This window comes from Daldinia vernicosa, assembly GCF_022497035.1.
Source record: "Daldinia vernicosa strain CBS 139.73 unplaced genomic scaffold F5Y00scaffold_23, whole genome shotgun sequence".
In the NCBI taxonomy this organism is placed as follows: Eukaryota; Fungi; Ascomycota; class Sordariomycetes; order Xylariales; family Hypoxylaceae; genus Daldinia; species Daldinia vernicosa.
In genome coordinates this window covers 353,530-367,286 of record NW_025953939.1, presented here as the reverse complement: position 1 = coordinate 367,286, position 13,757 = coordinate 353,530, and the positions used below count along the sequence as shown (strand labels likewise).

At 50.3% G+C, this 13,757-nt stretch overlaps 4 protein-coding genes across 4 annotated transcripts; 3 read left to right on the top strand and 1 right to left on the bottom strand.

Moving 5' to 3' along the window:
• Positions 1-533: 533 nt before the first annotated feature.
• F5Y00DRAFT_237162 (tricalbin) lies at positions 534-5,275 on the top strand. Its single transcript, XM_048007776.1, has 2 exons — positions 534-3,654; positions 3,705-5,275. The coding sequence occupies exons 1-2, from the start codon at positions 1,069-1,071 to the stop codon at positions 5,043-5,045; spliced, it is 3,927 nt and encodes a 1,308-aa protein (XP_047864869.1). The 5' UTR covers positions 534-1,068; the 3' UTR covers positions 5,046-5,275.
• A 59-nt stretch (positions 5,276-5,334) lies between these two features.
• Positions 5,335-6,959, top strand: F5Y00DRAFT_78472 (uncharacterized protein). The gene has a single exon (XM_048014140.1). The coding sequence runs from the start codon at positions 5,744-5,746 to the stop codon at positions 6,893-6,895; it is 1,152 nt and encodes a 383-aa protein (XP_047864868.1). The 5' UTR covers positions 5,335-5,743; the 3' UTR covers positions 6,896-6,959.
• Positions 6,960-7,462: 503 nt separating this feature from the next.
• On the top strand, positions 7,463-8,532 carry F5Y00DRAFT_78467 (uncharacterized protein). The gene is made up of 2 exons (XM_048014139.1): positions 7,463-7,818; positions 7,955-8,532. Exons 1-2 carry the CDS (start codon positions 7,701-7,703, stop codon positions 8,500-8,502), a joined length of 666 nt encoding a protein of 221 aa, XP_047864867.1. The 5' UTR covers positions 7,463-7,700; the 3' UTR covers positions 8,503-8,532.
• A 733-nt stretch (positions 8,533-9,265) lies between these two features.
• F5Y00DRAFT_262094 (uncharacterized protein) lies at positions 9,266-11,645 on the bottom strand (the record flags this gene model as incomplete). Its single annotated transcript, XM_048011326.1, has 6 exons — positions 9,266-10,090; positions 10,146-10,232; positions 10,284-10,609; positions 10,664-11,042; positions 11,111-11,478; positions 11,528-11,645. 6 exons carry the CDS (start codon positions 11,643-11,645, stop codon positions 9,266-9,268), a joined length of 2,103 nt encoding a protein of 700 aa, XP_047864866.1.
• Positions 11,646-13,757: the final 2,112 nt, after the last annotated feature.

Sequence of the window (13,757 nt, the reverse complement as noted above, 5' to 3'; positions counted from 1 at the left end):
AGTAGCAGACTCGTGAACTATCGCTAGCTTACCCGTTGCCCTTGCATCTCCTTACACTACTTACTTACTTACATAGTACATACATGCATCGCTAATACACTACCTACTTAGAATCACTAGTCATCCTTTAGCTACATCATCGTTACCCACCCCCTGTGGACGACTTAATACCAGATCTACGTACCTTTGTGTTACCAGCTCTACGCTCATTTAGCTCTGTCCGATTTCCTTGTCAGAATCTGCCGCCCCTCCTTAACATCGCTTTACGACTCCCTATGCTCTGTTACACACCGGTCGGCTACTTATCCTTCCCCCGCGTTTGAGCCGCCCCAACAGCTGCCATAGCAGCATTCGACCGTCAGTATGGCTACCGAACGGGAAGTTGGCGAGCTAAAGCAGCAAGGGGCTCTTGAGGCTTCTCGCGATCCCGAATCCAATGTTACTGCCGATGATGCTCAGAGGAAACTAGTCGAAGAGAGCAAAAATGCGGGCGTGGCTGCTTTCACATTCGATCCGGATGCGAGCCCAGCGGATAAGGCTGCTCAAGCTAGGGCTGTGTGTTCTCTAAGCCTCTCTCCGTCCAAGGCACCAGCTAATCGAGTCAACTTAGGCTGTACCCAACGATCCCCGCCGTTCACGAAAACCGAAAGGCGTGGCTATTGCTACTGATGTCGACGACGGCACGAAGGCTAGTTACGATCTCCCGACCCCCTCGAAGGCTGGGGCTATCGAAATTCCCAAAGACAAGGACGGCAGGCCGATTGTGGATGGAAATACCCCTGAAGAAGAGGAAGACTTGGCTGCCAAAGTTGGTTGGACTCAACGGTTCGGTTGGCCTGTCGATAGTGTTACGGAAGGCGAGAGCCTATTGGATCACTCTACTTGGCTGGAAGAGAGGCTTCCCGACCAGTATTTTGGAGGTTGGTTTACCCAATTCCGTTTTCTTCTGGACACGAATCGCTAACGTTAGTTGGCTCAACAGAATGGTACCACAATGCCGGAGTGATTATCTTCGCCTGTCTCGCTTCGTGGCTGGTTGCCGTGCTTGGGGGTGGGCTAGCTTGGGTCATGATCGTTATGGCCTGTTGCTCGACATACTACCGAACATCGATCAGACGAGTGCGAAGAAATTTCCGCGACGACATTACCAGGGAGATGGCGCTGAAGAAATTAGAGACGGATCACGAATCTCTTGAGTGGATAAACTCGTTTCTGGTCAAATTCTGGCCCATCTATCAACCTGTTCTCGCTCAGATCGTCATTAACTCCGTCGACCAAGTGCTAAGCTCTGCGACTCCTTCCTTTCTCGATAGTCTCCGCTTGAAAACCTTCACTCTCGGATCTAAACCTCCCAGAATGGAGCACGTGAAGACTTACCCCAAGGCAGAAGATGACATTGTCCTTATGGACTGGAAGTTTAGCTTCACGCCGAACGACGACGAGGATATGACGGCTCGGCAGGTCCGCAACAAGATTAACCCCAAGGTAGTCCTTGAAATCCGTATTGGCAAGGCCATGATCAGCAAAGGTCTCGACGTCATCGTTGAAAATATGTCTTTCTCCGGTATCATGCGCCTGAAGATTAAACTCCAGTTCGCTTTCCCTCACATCGAGAAGATTGAGATGTGTTTCCTCGAGCGCCCGGAGCTCGGTTATGCGTGTAAGCCCCTCGGTGGTGAAACCTTCGGTTTCGATATCAATTTTATTCCGGGTCTAGAAAGCTTTATCCAGGAACAGATTCACGGAAACTTGGCCCCGATGATGTATGCCCCTAATGTCTTCCCGATTGAGGTAGCCAAAATGCTTGCAGGTTCTCCCGTCGACCAAGCTATCGGCGTGGTCGCGGTAACGCTTCACGGAGCCCAAGGTCTCAAGAATCCCGATAACTTTGCTGGCAATCCCGACCCGTACGCTGTGTTTACCTTGAACAAGAGGGCGCCCCTAGCTCAGACCAAAGTTGTCAAGGACACTCCGAACCCCAGGTGGAACGAAACGCACTATGTTATTGTTACGTCCTTTAACGATTCGCTCGATCTCCTCATTTACGACTATAACGATTTCCGCAAGGACAAGGAACTCGGTGTCGCTTCTTTCCCACTCGAGCGATTGGAAGATATTGGCGTGTACGAAAACGAACGTCTAGAAGTCGTCGCCCATGGCAAGGCCCGAGGTGTGGTCAGCGCCGATTTCCGCTTCTTCCCTGTCTTGGAGGCCATGGAACATGATGGCGTAGAAGAACCGCCGCCGGAGTCTAACACAGGTATTCTACGATACACTGTGGAGCAAGCGAAGGACCTCGACAACACAAAGAGCTTAGTTGGCTTGCTCAATCCATATGCCGCTCTACTACTCAACGGAAAAGAAGTTCACCAGACTAAAACACTCAAGCGCACCAACAATCCTATTTGGGATAACGGTTCCAAAGAGATTCTTATCACGGACCGAAAGAATGCCAAATTGGGTCTTGCTATCAAGGACGACCGCGATATTGCTGGCGACCAGTTGATCGGCACATACCAAATCAAGCTGGACGATATGTTGGAGATGATGGAAAAGGGGCACGACTGGTACAATCTGGCAGGGGTCAAGAGCGGACGAGCGAAGCTGACTGCGCAATGGAAACCTGTTGCCCTATCTGGCGTGCTAGCAGGTACTGGGGGCTACCAAACCCCCATCGGCGTAATGCGTCTCCATTTCAAGAGCGCCCGCGACCTACGGAATTTCGAGACTATGGGTAAATCGGATCCTTACGTCCGCGTGCTGCTCTCCGGTATCGAGAAAGGTCGAACAGTAACCCACCGCAACACCCTGAAGCCCGAATGGGACGAAGTCATTTATGTGCCAATGCATTCACCCAGGGATCGTCTAACGCTCGAGGTCATGGACGCCGAGAAGATGGGCAAGGATCGTAGCTTGGGTCTGGTTGAGGTCTTTGCAGGCGACTATATTTCGGAGGATGATAATGGCGAGTATCTCGTCCACAGCGCGAAGAAGGTACAAGAGACCGGACTCCGACTACACGGAAAGGGCATTGCAAAGGGAACACTTACCTATACCGTCTCGTTTTATCCGTGCATAAATGTTGCGGACCCCGAGGAAGAAGAGGAGAAGGAGAAGGAGAGCGAAAACGAAAAGGAAACAGGCTCCGAGGCTCCAAAGCCATCTCTTGACGTGCCCCGATCCTTAGATGCCGGAAAAATATCCGCCCTTGAGAGGAAAGAAAGCGCCCCGACTACGCCAACCACACCAACTATTCCCAAATCCCCGGTTTCTCCTAGGTCAACTACGTCGGAACGAAAGTCTCGCGAAGCGCCACGGGAGCGTCCCAAGGTCCACCTTACTCCGGAAGAGCTACTCAAATACGAATCTGGGTTCCTTATCTTCAAACTGCTCGAAGGAGAAATGCCGAAGAGCGGAACGCATCTTGAAATATATGTCGACGATATGCTATACCCTAGCTATATCTCGGGCACGGCCAAGAGCAAAGTTTTCAAATTCGATGAGATTGGCGACTGCTTTATCCGTGAGCTAGACTTCTCACGGCTAACTCTCAAGGTGAGAGAAAAACGCGAGAAGCCAGGCGAGGAACGCGATGAGGATCACACAGTAGCTCGCCTAACGGGCAATACTCTGGATACCCTCAAACAATGCCTAGTAAGTCGCCACGATCTGCAAAAACTGCAATGTATCGCTAACAGTGTCAGAATAATCCCACGGTGCTAAGACTCAAGGACGAAGAGAATAGAGCGGCTACGATCAAGGTCAGCTTAAAATACATCCCCGTCAAGATGCACCTAGACCCTAGCGAGAGCATCAACAACATGGGTAATCTCCGCGTCGATGTATTAGACGCGGCAGACCTACCCGCAGCCGACTCGAATGGCAAGAGTGACCCCTACTGCAAGTTCGAATTGAACGGACAGGATGTGTTCAAGACCAAAACGCAGAAGAAGACTCTCAACCCCGTGTGGAATGAGTTCTTCGAGGTTGCCATACCGTCGCGGACTGCTGCCAAGTTCACTTGCAAAGTCTATGATTACGACTTCGCAGACAAGCCCGATTTCTTAGGCGGGGCCGATATCAATCTTGAGCAGCTCGATCCATTTAAGGCGCAGGAGCTCAAGCTACTACTAGATGGAAAGTCGGGTTCGATTAGACTGCGGCTGCTATTCAAGCCTGACTACGTCACGCGTACTCGACTAGGCACTAGCACGTTCGCGGGTACGTTCGGTGGTCCTGGCAGGATTGTGACCGGTGTTGTCGGTGCTCCGGTTAAAGGTGGCGCCGCAGTAGTCGGCGTTGTGGGCCACGGCGTTGGTAAGGGTGCGAGTTTTATCAAGCGCGGCTTTCGGGGCAAGAAAGATGAGGAAGGTAACGGCTTGGCCTTGACGCCAAGCAACTCCGAGATTCCCACGATCGTAACGAACGGACCGGATGCTCCCGCAGCTGGCTCCGGCCTCAGACGGGCTACAGGCTTGAGTGTCGACGGCGACGCCGCCCGTCCTGTGACGCCCAACGGTGGTTCGAAGGCACACGGGCGTAATTCTAGCATGGGCGGCGTCTCTATTTACAGTCTGGCCCCGGGTACTGCTGGCGCCGGAACTGCTACTTTCACCGTAGTCTCCGCGTCGGGGTTCCCAGAGTCGGCAGACATTTACGTCTTGATCAAGCAGCTCACTCCCAAGGAGAGGACTATCGGCAAAACAAAACACCACGAAGCTCATCTGACGGTACGGTTCGACGAGACATTCAAGCACACATGCACCGCCGATACCCAGTTCCGTATAGAAGTCAAGAACCACCACACCTTTGGGAGCGATGACGACTTAGGTGAGGCATTATATTTCGTGGACGAAAGTGGCAGCGGCGAAAAGGAGATCAAGGTCGGTACCGGCACGGTGGTCTTGAAGAGCACATTTGCGGAGCCTAGCATAGAAAGCAATAGCCCGAGTCCAAATTCGAGAAGCGGGAATGGTGGTTTGCGAAGGAGTTTCTTGAGCAAGAAAGAGGTCAGACCGAAGAGCCGAGAAGGGCCGCCTATCTAATCACAAAACATGTGCTCGGTAGTTAGGCGTTCAGGAGGCTAAAGGTATATTGCGAGAATTGGTTAAGGGGTGATGCCATCAGCGGGGGTTTCATACTAAAAAATAGAAGTTTGTTACTAATGATGAGGGTTTTTTGCCTTTCCATAGCGGCCATAGCGGCATAGCGTTAGAGGTTACAACGATGATCGCAACCCTTTTGGCGTCTACTAATATATGAGTCATTGAGTATATATTTGCGTCATTGAGTATATTCCCGGGTGCTCGGTCGCCTCCTTATTACCCCTTTTCCAACAGAAGGAGTGGTCATCAAGGTTCTAGCCACCATACGCATACACTCACATTAGGTTCCTATGCATTTTTGTTCGTCCCTAAAGAAGTTAGCCTCGCCCACCAGAAACAACTTCTTTGAACCCAGTTCGCATCAGTAACCGTGATACATAACAGCTAAGTTGTGCCGAGATTTACTAGTTGCTCAAAGGAACTGTACACAATAAACTGACAAGTACAATATAGCATAGTGATTGTTATACGACAAAATAACTGTCCAGTGCTGATGGAGAAGCTATTTATGTGCCTAATGCTCTTGATCAGTAGCTGTAGACTCCAACCAACTATCAGGTTGTAGATAATCTTGCTCGTAATCCATCAGGAATCCCTATCAAGTGATTATTCCATCTCCCTTCAACGACACATACACCATGGCTACTATCACCCGAGGCGGAATCCCCATCGAGCCCTTCAGGGACGAAGACGGTAGGAACGTGTACCACTTTAATTATCCCATGTACGCCCCCTTCGACCCTTACTACCGCATCAAGCTCCACAGACGGGCGTACAGACCCCGCGAAATGCTAAACTCTACCATAAAAGCCTTCTATAACCGACAGGACTTTGCATTAAGCCCGCGCCAGACCGCGGCGCGCGAGCACTTCTGCGCCAAGTACGTGCTGCAGGGTCCGTCGTATGGGAAGCGGCTCGAGCCCGGTGAGTCATACGAGTACGTAGATACCGACGTCAGGTTCTGGGCGCAGCAGCTGGACGATTTCTTCTTCTTCGGGCTGCTGGGACGTTACGTCATGATCGAGACTGGTATCGATGTCGTCGGTGAGGACCCGTTTCGACTCGAGGCTAGGATCGATGGGGAAACCACCTGGGTTACGGAAGAGGGAGAAGGGGGTCGTACATACGTACGTATCTTGCTTAATACTGGCATTCGCACAGCTCGTGGTGACTCGATCTACGGGCTTAATGATATTATAGCCCAGCTCATGCACGAGATGGTGCACGCTTACTTCCTAATCTACTCCTGCGACTGTCGGAGGTGCGAAAGGGCTCTCTTGAACACCACCGGTCTTCCAGGGGATGGCCACGGGCCTGTCTTCCTGATGCTCCACCGCCTCATCTTGAGCGAGATCAGGCGATGGGGTAATGCCGGGGGTAACGACCTATCAGAGCTGGCGTGGGAAGACTGCCCCGAGCTGTGTATAAGTTTGAATTTAAACTGGCGAGCTAAGATGGTCATCGAAGATCTCACGCGGCAGGAGAGGAGACAGTTCACCAGAGTCCGGAGTTACGAGTCCAGCGCATTCCACCTCGTGCGCATTACGCACACCGGTGCCGTTGCCGTTCGTCCCAATATCAAGCACAGGCAGATCCGGCTTGAGAACCTGCTTAAGGACAAGCGCATCCGGGCGGACGAGTATAGAGTGGATCTGCTCGACGAGTGGCTTGCGTACGAGGAGGAGGAGGAGGAGGAAGAGGGGGAAAAGGAGAGTTTGCCAGATGACGACGGTGAACAAGATGAGGAGGAAGCTCGACTGGAAAGTGAGACTCCGGAAGGTGACGACTAGATTTAGTTTATGAGGTGCTTTGTTCGTGAGGCCAAAGCACCCATAGGATGGCCAAGTGGCGGACAAAATAATTTGAACGCTTTGAACTTGGGTAACAAATAACTACATTCGAATAAAACGTACACCACGTTACGTTCATTAAATTTAAAAATTAAAGACGTTACAAGATTCCTTAGCTTTGAAATAATAATTGTACTTTTTGGTAGTTTTTTTTATTAAATACAGTGCCGTTACGAGTAATAGATGTTATTTCACATGTTAGCCAAGTTCGATGAAGTATGCAAATGATTTTGATCGCCGCCTGCCTACCTGTGAAGGGAGTTGACATTGACTTCTATAGTCGACTTTGACTTTTAATAGTCGACTTTGACTTTTAATAGTCGACTTTGACTTTTATAGTGATACCGGATCTGCTATTACCGAGCTCTTTGTAGTTTAACTCCGTATAAGCTATAAAGCTTATGAAGCAATAGTACCTAGCCATCCACGTAGCCGAGCTATTTCGATTTTCTCCTGTTGAGTCATTTCGATTTTCCCCCCGTTGAGCCGTCCAGATAGTGAGCTATTCCGATTTTCGATCTTGCTGAGCCAGCTGTCCGGAGAATATCGCCAGAGATGGGGTGCCTATATCGTAGACAAATTTAGTATATATCACATCCTTCCCTCTCGTCCTGGATTCATTTCTTCCTCGCCGGTCGAACAATTCTTTCTTCTCATACATACTTCAATCTTCCGACAAGAAAAAAAAAAAAAAAGCAACAAACCTCCTGTTTGACTCTCGTCAACAACAACAACATCATCAATCATGAGGTTCACTCAAGTCCTCGTGTGTGCTGCCGGTGCCCTTGGCGCCGCCGCCGCCCCTGCCTCCCCTAATGCCCCTAATGCCACTGCCAGCTCATACCTTGACCTGACCGATGGAAGTAAGTCGACTCCTCCTCCTCCTCCTCCTCCTCCTCCTCCTCCTCCTTCTCCTTCTCCTCCTTCTCCTCCTGTCTCCTATTCGGAGCCAAGAATACCCCAGACACTAACCTAACCCCCTCCCCCCCTTCCCAACAGTGTACACCATCCCCATCGTCGACGACGACACCCTCGACTTCTCCCAGGCTGTGCGCGACTGGGACGGCCTCACCGCCCTCAGCGGCGCCGCCAGCAACAACACGGAGGAATCCGTCGCCGCCGCCCTCGCCGAGCGCCGCCCCCCGGGCCAATGCGACCCGCAGTTCCCCTCGCGCAAGACGCTCTGCCGCTCGCGCACGGTCGCGCGCTCCGAGTACCTGCGCGCCTACGCCAAGTTCCTCGACTGGATCGACTACGGCCCCGACCAGGGCTGGATCCCCAAGAAGAGCTGCAAGTCCCTGCTCTGGGGCAGCGTCGTCGTCAACGCCTGCTCCGCCGGCGGCATCAACCCCACCTGCCGCGGCGAGGTCGTCGAGGCCATGCGCGAGCTCGACGCCTACTGCGCCCTCGACAAGGGCGGCGACATCTCCATCAAGGCCTGGAAGAAGGTCTACGGCCGCCACCACGTGCGCGACGGCGACGCCATGGACGGCCACAAGTACAAGCTTCCTACTGGCAAGCCCCCCGTCAAGGACAGCGACCCTTAAGTGCTCGGCCGAGCCGGTATTTGTGGGATGCGAGCCTGCTGATATTCAAGATTCCCCCCTCAGCTGATCGCGTGGCTGGGGCGGTGGCTCGACCTATGAATACCTACCGATACTATGGGAGACGATACTGTGGGAGAGAGATTAGGTACATGTAAAGTATTGATTTTTGGAAAAGGGTTGGAACCTTTTGGAGTTATGTACCTAATCTGGTCAAATTGTTTTTTAATCCGCTGTTGGGGACTGGCACGATAAGTCGTCAAGCCTCAGCGGCCCCTTACCCCCTTACCCCCTACCCCTAATCCCCTACCCCTAATCCCTATTTCCCCTCGTGCGAAAAAAATAAAAAAAAATTTGTTTAGTAATTCGTGCATGTTTTGTGATATTCATTAATCTCTCCGTGATATTGCATTTAATATAGTAATCGAGTAAGCAAGTGTTGGAATGACAAGGTATGTTGTGCATGCAAGGTTACGTAAGGAAATACAATGAATGAAATAACTGTTCTGTGGTCATGCTGGGGTTGGGATCGCGTTGTGTGTGGGCCCAACCAGAGTCACATGACCAATATCATGTGACTGTGGTGAGTGTGGTCTCAACAGCAAGGCCCTCTCCCGTGCCGTCAGGCCATATAATGTAAGGACAATTGCACAATTAAATCCGCGGTCCGTGTTTATACCATTGTATACAAGTCTTTACTACATAGTCTAAGCTCTTATGTTCTACCGTTATCGCCTAAACTACATCTATCCATCTAAAATGTCTATCAACTCGACAAGTCTACCTTGGCTAGTTCGACAACGGGGAGATGCGCCATATGTATCTTGGCGCTTCCAAACGGCACGAAACGTGCGCTGAAAGGCTTTCCTGTAATCTTGGGCTCGAGAGGAGGATCTGCAGCGGTGTCGAATTCGAGAGGCCAGTCTATCTCAACAGCAGCCACGCGAAGTTCGACCGGGGGCGCACCAAGGTCCCAGATCGGATCCGCCAACGTTGACACATCCGCCTGCACCACCTTTATCTGCGACGGATCGATAGCAATATTCCATAAACTCGTAGGCTCGATAACGTGATCGTGCGTATGGGATGTAGTGCTTGCACTTGGTATCGCGTCACCGCTGAACGCGACTACCGGTACATCCGATACGTTGGCATCGATGTGGAGACTGTAGAGCAGCGATCCGTAGTATATTGCCGCGGTATTGTTGGGCCTCGTAACTACCCGTGGCTCCGTCTCGAGATTGACATTAATAAAACTAAAACCTTTGCTAACTTGAATCTTCTGTAGCCCCTTATCCGATGGGGAAATCTGACTCGATTTGCCCGAAGGTCCTACGATGGTACTCGATTTGTCTGCCCAGCCTGGAATTCGAACGTAGAACGTAAAATCAGATGCTGCCGTGATCGAGTACTTGATACCCATGCCGAAGGGATAGTTGGTGTCAGCCTGGATGGTTACTCGATTATGACCTAACGAGGTACTGATGCTTCCGGGGATAAGTAGAACATGAGCAATTCCGCCATCGGTAAGCGTAAAGGAATTGGCAAGGAATTTAGGGTACGCCTGAGGGTGATTAACCGTGCAGCAGGGCTATCAAAGGGTAAGCAGATATCGCTTCAAACAATGGGAAATGGGTAGAACCGACGTAGTTAGGTTCCAAGCCAAACACGTTACCGTGAACTCCAACATTCACCCACATGTCGGGGTTCACCGACAGAGTACGCGACCACGGCTACAGAGCCATAATTAGCCTACATCTAAGACTTCGGACTTATCAACTCACCTGATTTTCCTGCTGTACATATTGGTGTGACCACCAATCTGGGAAGATGGATCCCGGCACAGCATTGAATGCAACTTGCTCTGCCCAGTCTGCCAAGTCGTTATCGCCGAGATACTGGTAAATATACGCCATGGAGAATGTCATCTCTGCAGCAGTACAGAGTTCCGCCCCTCTTATCGGGTTGAGATCTGTAATGAATTCATCGCCGATAATCGTCCCGGCTAAAGATTTGTGATATTGCGCCAACAAATCTACCGCAGTCCTAGTCTGCGTCTTCAACGCTTCGTCGTGCGTCATTCGGTATATCGATAATGGGTAACGAAGGCCTAATTATATCAGTCAACCTCTACTCAGACGTTAAGATTGCGCTTCAGTTATACCTTCTGCCATATTAACACCATGGTTGAATAGATCTTTAAACGGTTCGTTTCTAGGAGTATATGTGACTTCTGGGTATACTCCCTTAACCCAGAAAGTTCTCCAATCGCTACTAGCGTTGGCGCTTCCTTCGATCATGAGCTCCATGGTTTCCCATATTATCTGCGAATTATTTCTAGGGTGTTGCTCATAAAGCCATTGCAGCGGGATGTGCATCTCGTGAGCTCGCATGGGACCAAACCCGTCCCCGTCGAAATTTTGGCCATCCTTCTGTATCAGCCCGCTAAAGCCGTCTTTTAGCATACTGTGAGCAAGTTGGATGTATCGATGCATAGCATTCACGATTCTGTCTTCTTGCGAAGGGTCTGCTTGGGCGTATTGCTACAACAATTAGCCGGGCTGCTCCCGAGAGGCACTTAGAACAGTAGGCTGTCCCGGCCAGGACATACCATCAACCCTAGCAGAAAGTAGCAACGTGCCCATAGGCCTCGAGATTCAGGAGTAGTCTCGGGCCCGAGCCAGCCATCCTCCTGCTGGTGGTCAAGGACATAATCCATATAAGAATAAACTTGTCCCTTAAGTCTCGGGTCATCCAATCCGAAGGCAAGAGGTACAAGGCCATTGAACCAATATGGGGACGCCTCGTTAAGTACAGAATACTCTGTTGAGCCGCCTATCCACATAGAGTCGTGGACGAAGCGGTAGAAATCGAACAAGTTACCGGCAAGTCCGTGAGCCTCTAATTGCAATTGGTCTTTGAACCATCCTCGCGGCTTAATAGTACCGAGGGGGAAAGACTGGTGTATCGGCTGCACAACTGGTCATAGATCAGCTTCAAGTTAACGGCAGAGAAGAAACCATCTTACGGCTTAACTTGTCTCTGCTCTCCAAGTAATTATCTACGAGTGAATCGTGAGGTAGCCCAAAGCTAGGTGTGATTAGAAGAAAAGCGGTGACCGCCTTTCCTATATGTGAGGTAGCCATCTGTATAGAAGTGCTCGAGATGACATGAGCAGGCTATAGGAGATCTAAAGGGGATCTAAAGGAGGCACAAGACAAAGCAACGAATCTTTACGCGGCCAAAAAGATGCCTCTATATAATAAAATGCCCACAAGAATAAAACGCGATATTAACGGAAATGCAAAGTTGCCTGCATAATAAAAAGAAAAGAATGCGGCGCATAGATCCACAGAAAGGCAGGTATATTATAGGGAGGGAAGGACTAATAAGTCCATCGGGGACAAAGGGAATCGCGCAGATTCCCCCCTTTCCCCCTTTCCCCCCCATAGTGGATTATATGCAGGAACCTTCCTTCCATTTCATCTGTGCAATGTAGGTATGTATACCTGCATTATGTTTCCTGCGTGTCTCTTGCTCTTTCCTCGAAGTCGGGCGCGTGCAGGGTTTGTAAGTTGATAAGGCTATGTTGGTCGCATCACGGGGTCGCACCGGCATACAAGGCGCCTTCTCCAAAAAACAAATTTGGCTTATCCTACCTGCATTCCTTGCTGCAGCTTTTGTTAGCTTTTCCTTTTCCCCTCAGCGGCCGTTCGTACCCGTGACGGAGTCACGAAGTAGGCATGAATTATTTAGGGGAAACTTGCTCGGTGCTCTTGATTGGATCCAAGTTTGCACTTTAGGAAATTAGCAGGCAGCCCGAGTCGCCGTCACCTACCTAATTATGCCTTGGTATATGTAAGTAATTTCCCCTGAAGATCTTCCTGCGGTATGTGAGAAGTTTGCCTACTACATGTAATTCTGCAACTCTTTTGTATACCCAATACTTCTGCCTTGATTTCCTATTCCCGCACTCACGTCACAATATGTGATCGTGCTACGTATCGTATAAGTACTAAGCTATATCCGTACGCCGTGTATACCAACCTTCTCGGATACATGCTTGCACGATCCGATATATTGGACATCATCGATGTTGGTCATTGTTCAAAGAAACAAAGAGAGTAACGCTGACACCCCACACACACATAGAAGTATGTATTCCTCTTCCCCACACGACTCCACGAGGCGGTCAGGGGGCGGGTCCGGGGTTCGGTCATAAGCTAAAGGAGTAAGTCGTCTAGCCCCGGCACTGGGATTGGCTGAGATCGCGGGGGATTGTCAATGGGGAAAAAGTTGGGGGATGCCCAATACGATACTGCCTAACTGGGACTCTGATAATATCTTGCCTAAAACATGTTTAGATCCCCGAGATCTAAGTAAAGTGAGCTCGTGAGGTCGGTATCTAACCAGACCAACCTACGAGCCTCTATATTGAACCTGATATAAGTGGTATTATTCCGTATTAGTCCCGAGCTTGGCCTACAACTTAGGCGCCATGACGTAGGCTCATTTGATATCTCCCGTCTACCGACGTGAATAAAAAGACCGCTAAACTCGACAAATAAATATACAGCATCACATGTCCACTTCTCATCTTCTACCTTCCGTCTTAGGGAAAACCTGATCGAGAATAGGCAATCAGTTTGATAGCTTCTCTTGCTCGCTACTACGCTGTATGCGCGCTTATCTTGGTCCTCTCCCACCGTTGGGGTTTGGCGTCAGATTCCTTGACTTACACGTGCTGCAGCACACCATTCCAGTCTCGACCTCAACCCCGAGTAGTTGTCTGTCCAGCTCGGGTTATATATTAGCTAATATCTCTACTAGAAATAGTTGACATCGAAGCAGCTACAATTATCGCAGGCCAAGCCTCATATCCCGGGGAGGGGATGAGCAGAGGGACCTGGCACCAAGCCGCTGCATACTACACGATCATGCCGATACGATATAAAACTACTGCGAATCGTATTCTTAGCTAGTTATAGGCAATCCTAAATATCGAAGTCTTTCTGAGCCTCCTGCACTCTGCAGGTGCGCGTTATGCTTCTCGACCAGCCACATGGCCAAACTAAGCGCCATCAATCTCGCATGTGAGACAACATGTTGGGACTCATGCAGTGCAACTGAGAAATCGTACCGGCGAAGCTGAGATATTTCAAGAGCTAGCAATTACTCCAGATTGACGGCCGTATCCATAGTTCGCAACTACCGATGTCAAATAATAGGCATGTGGCATAATCAGTAGCAAGCCCACA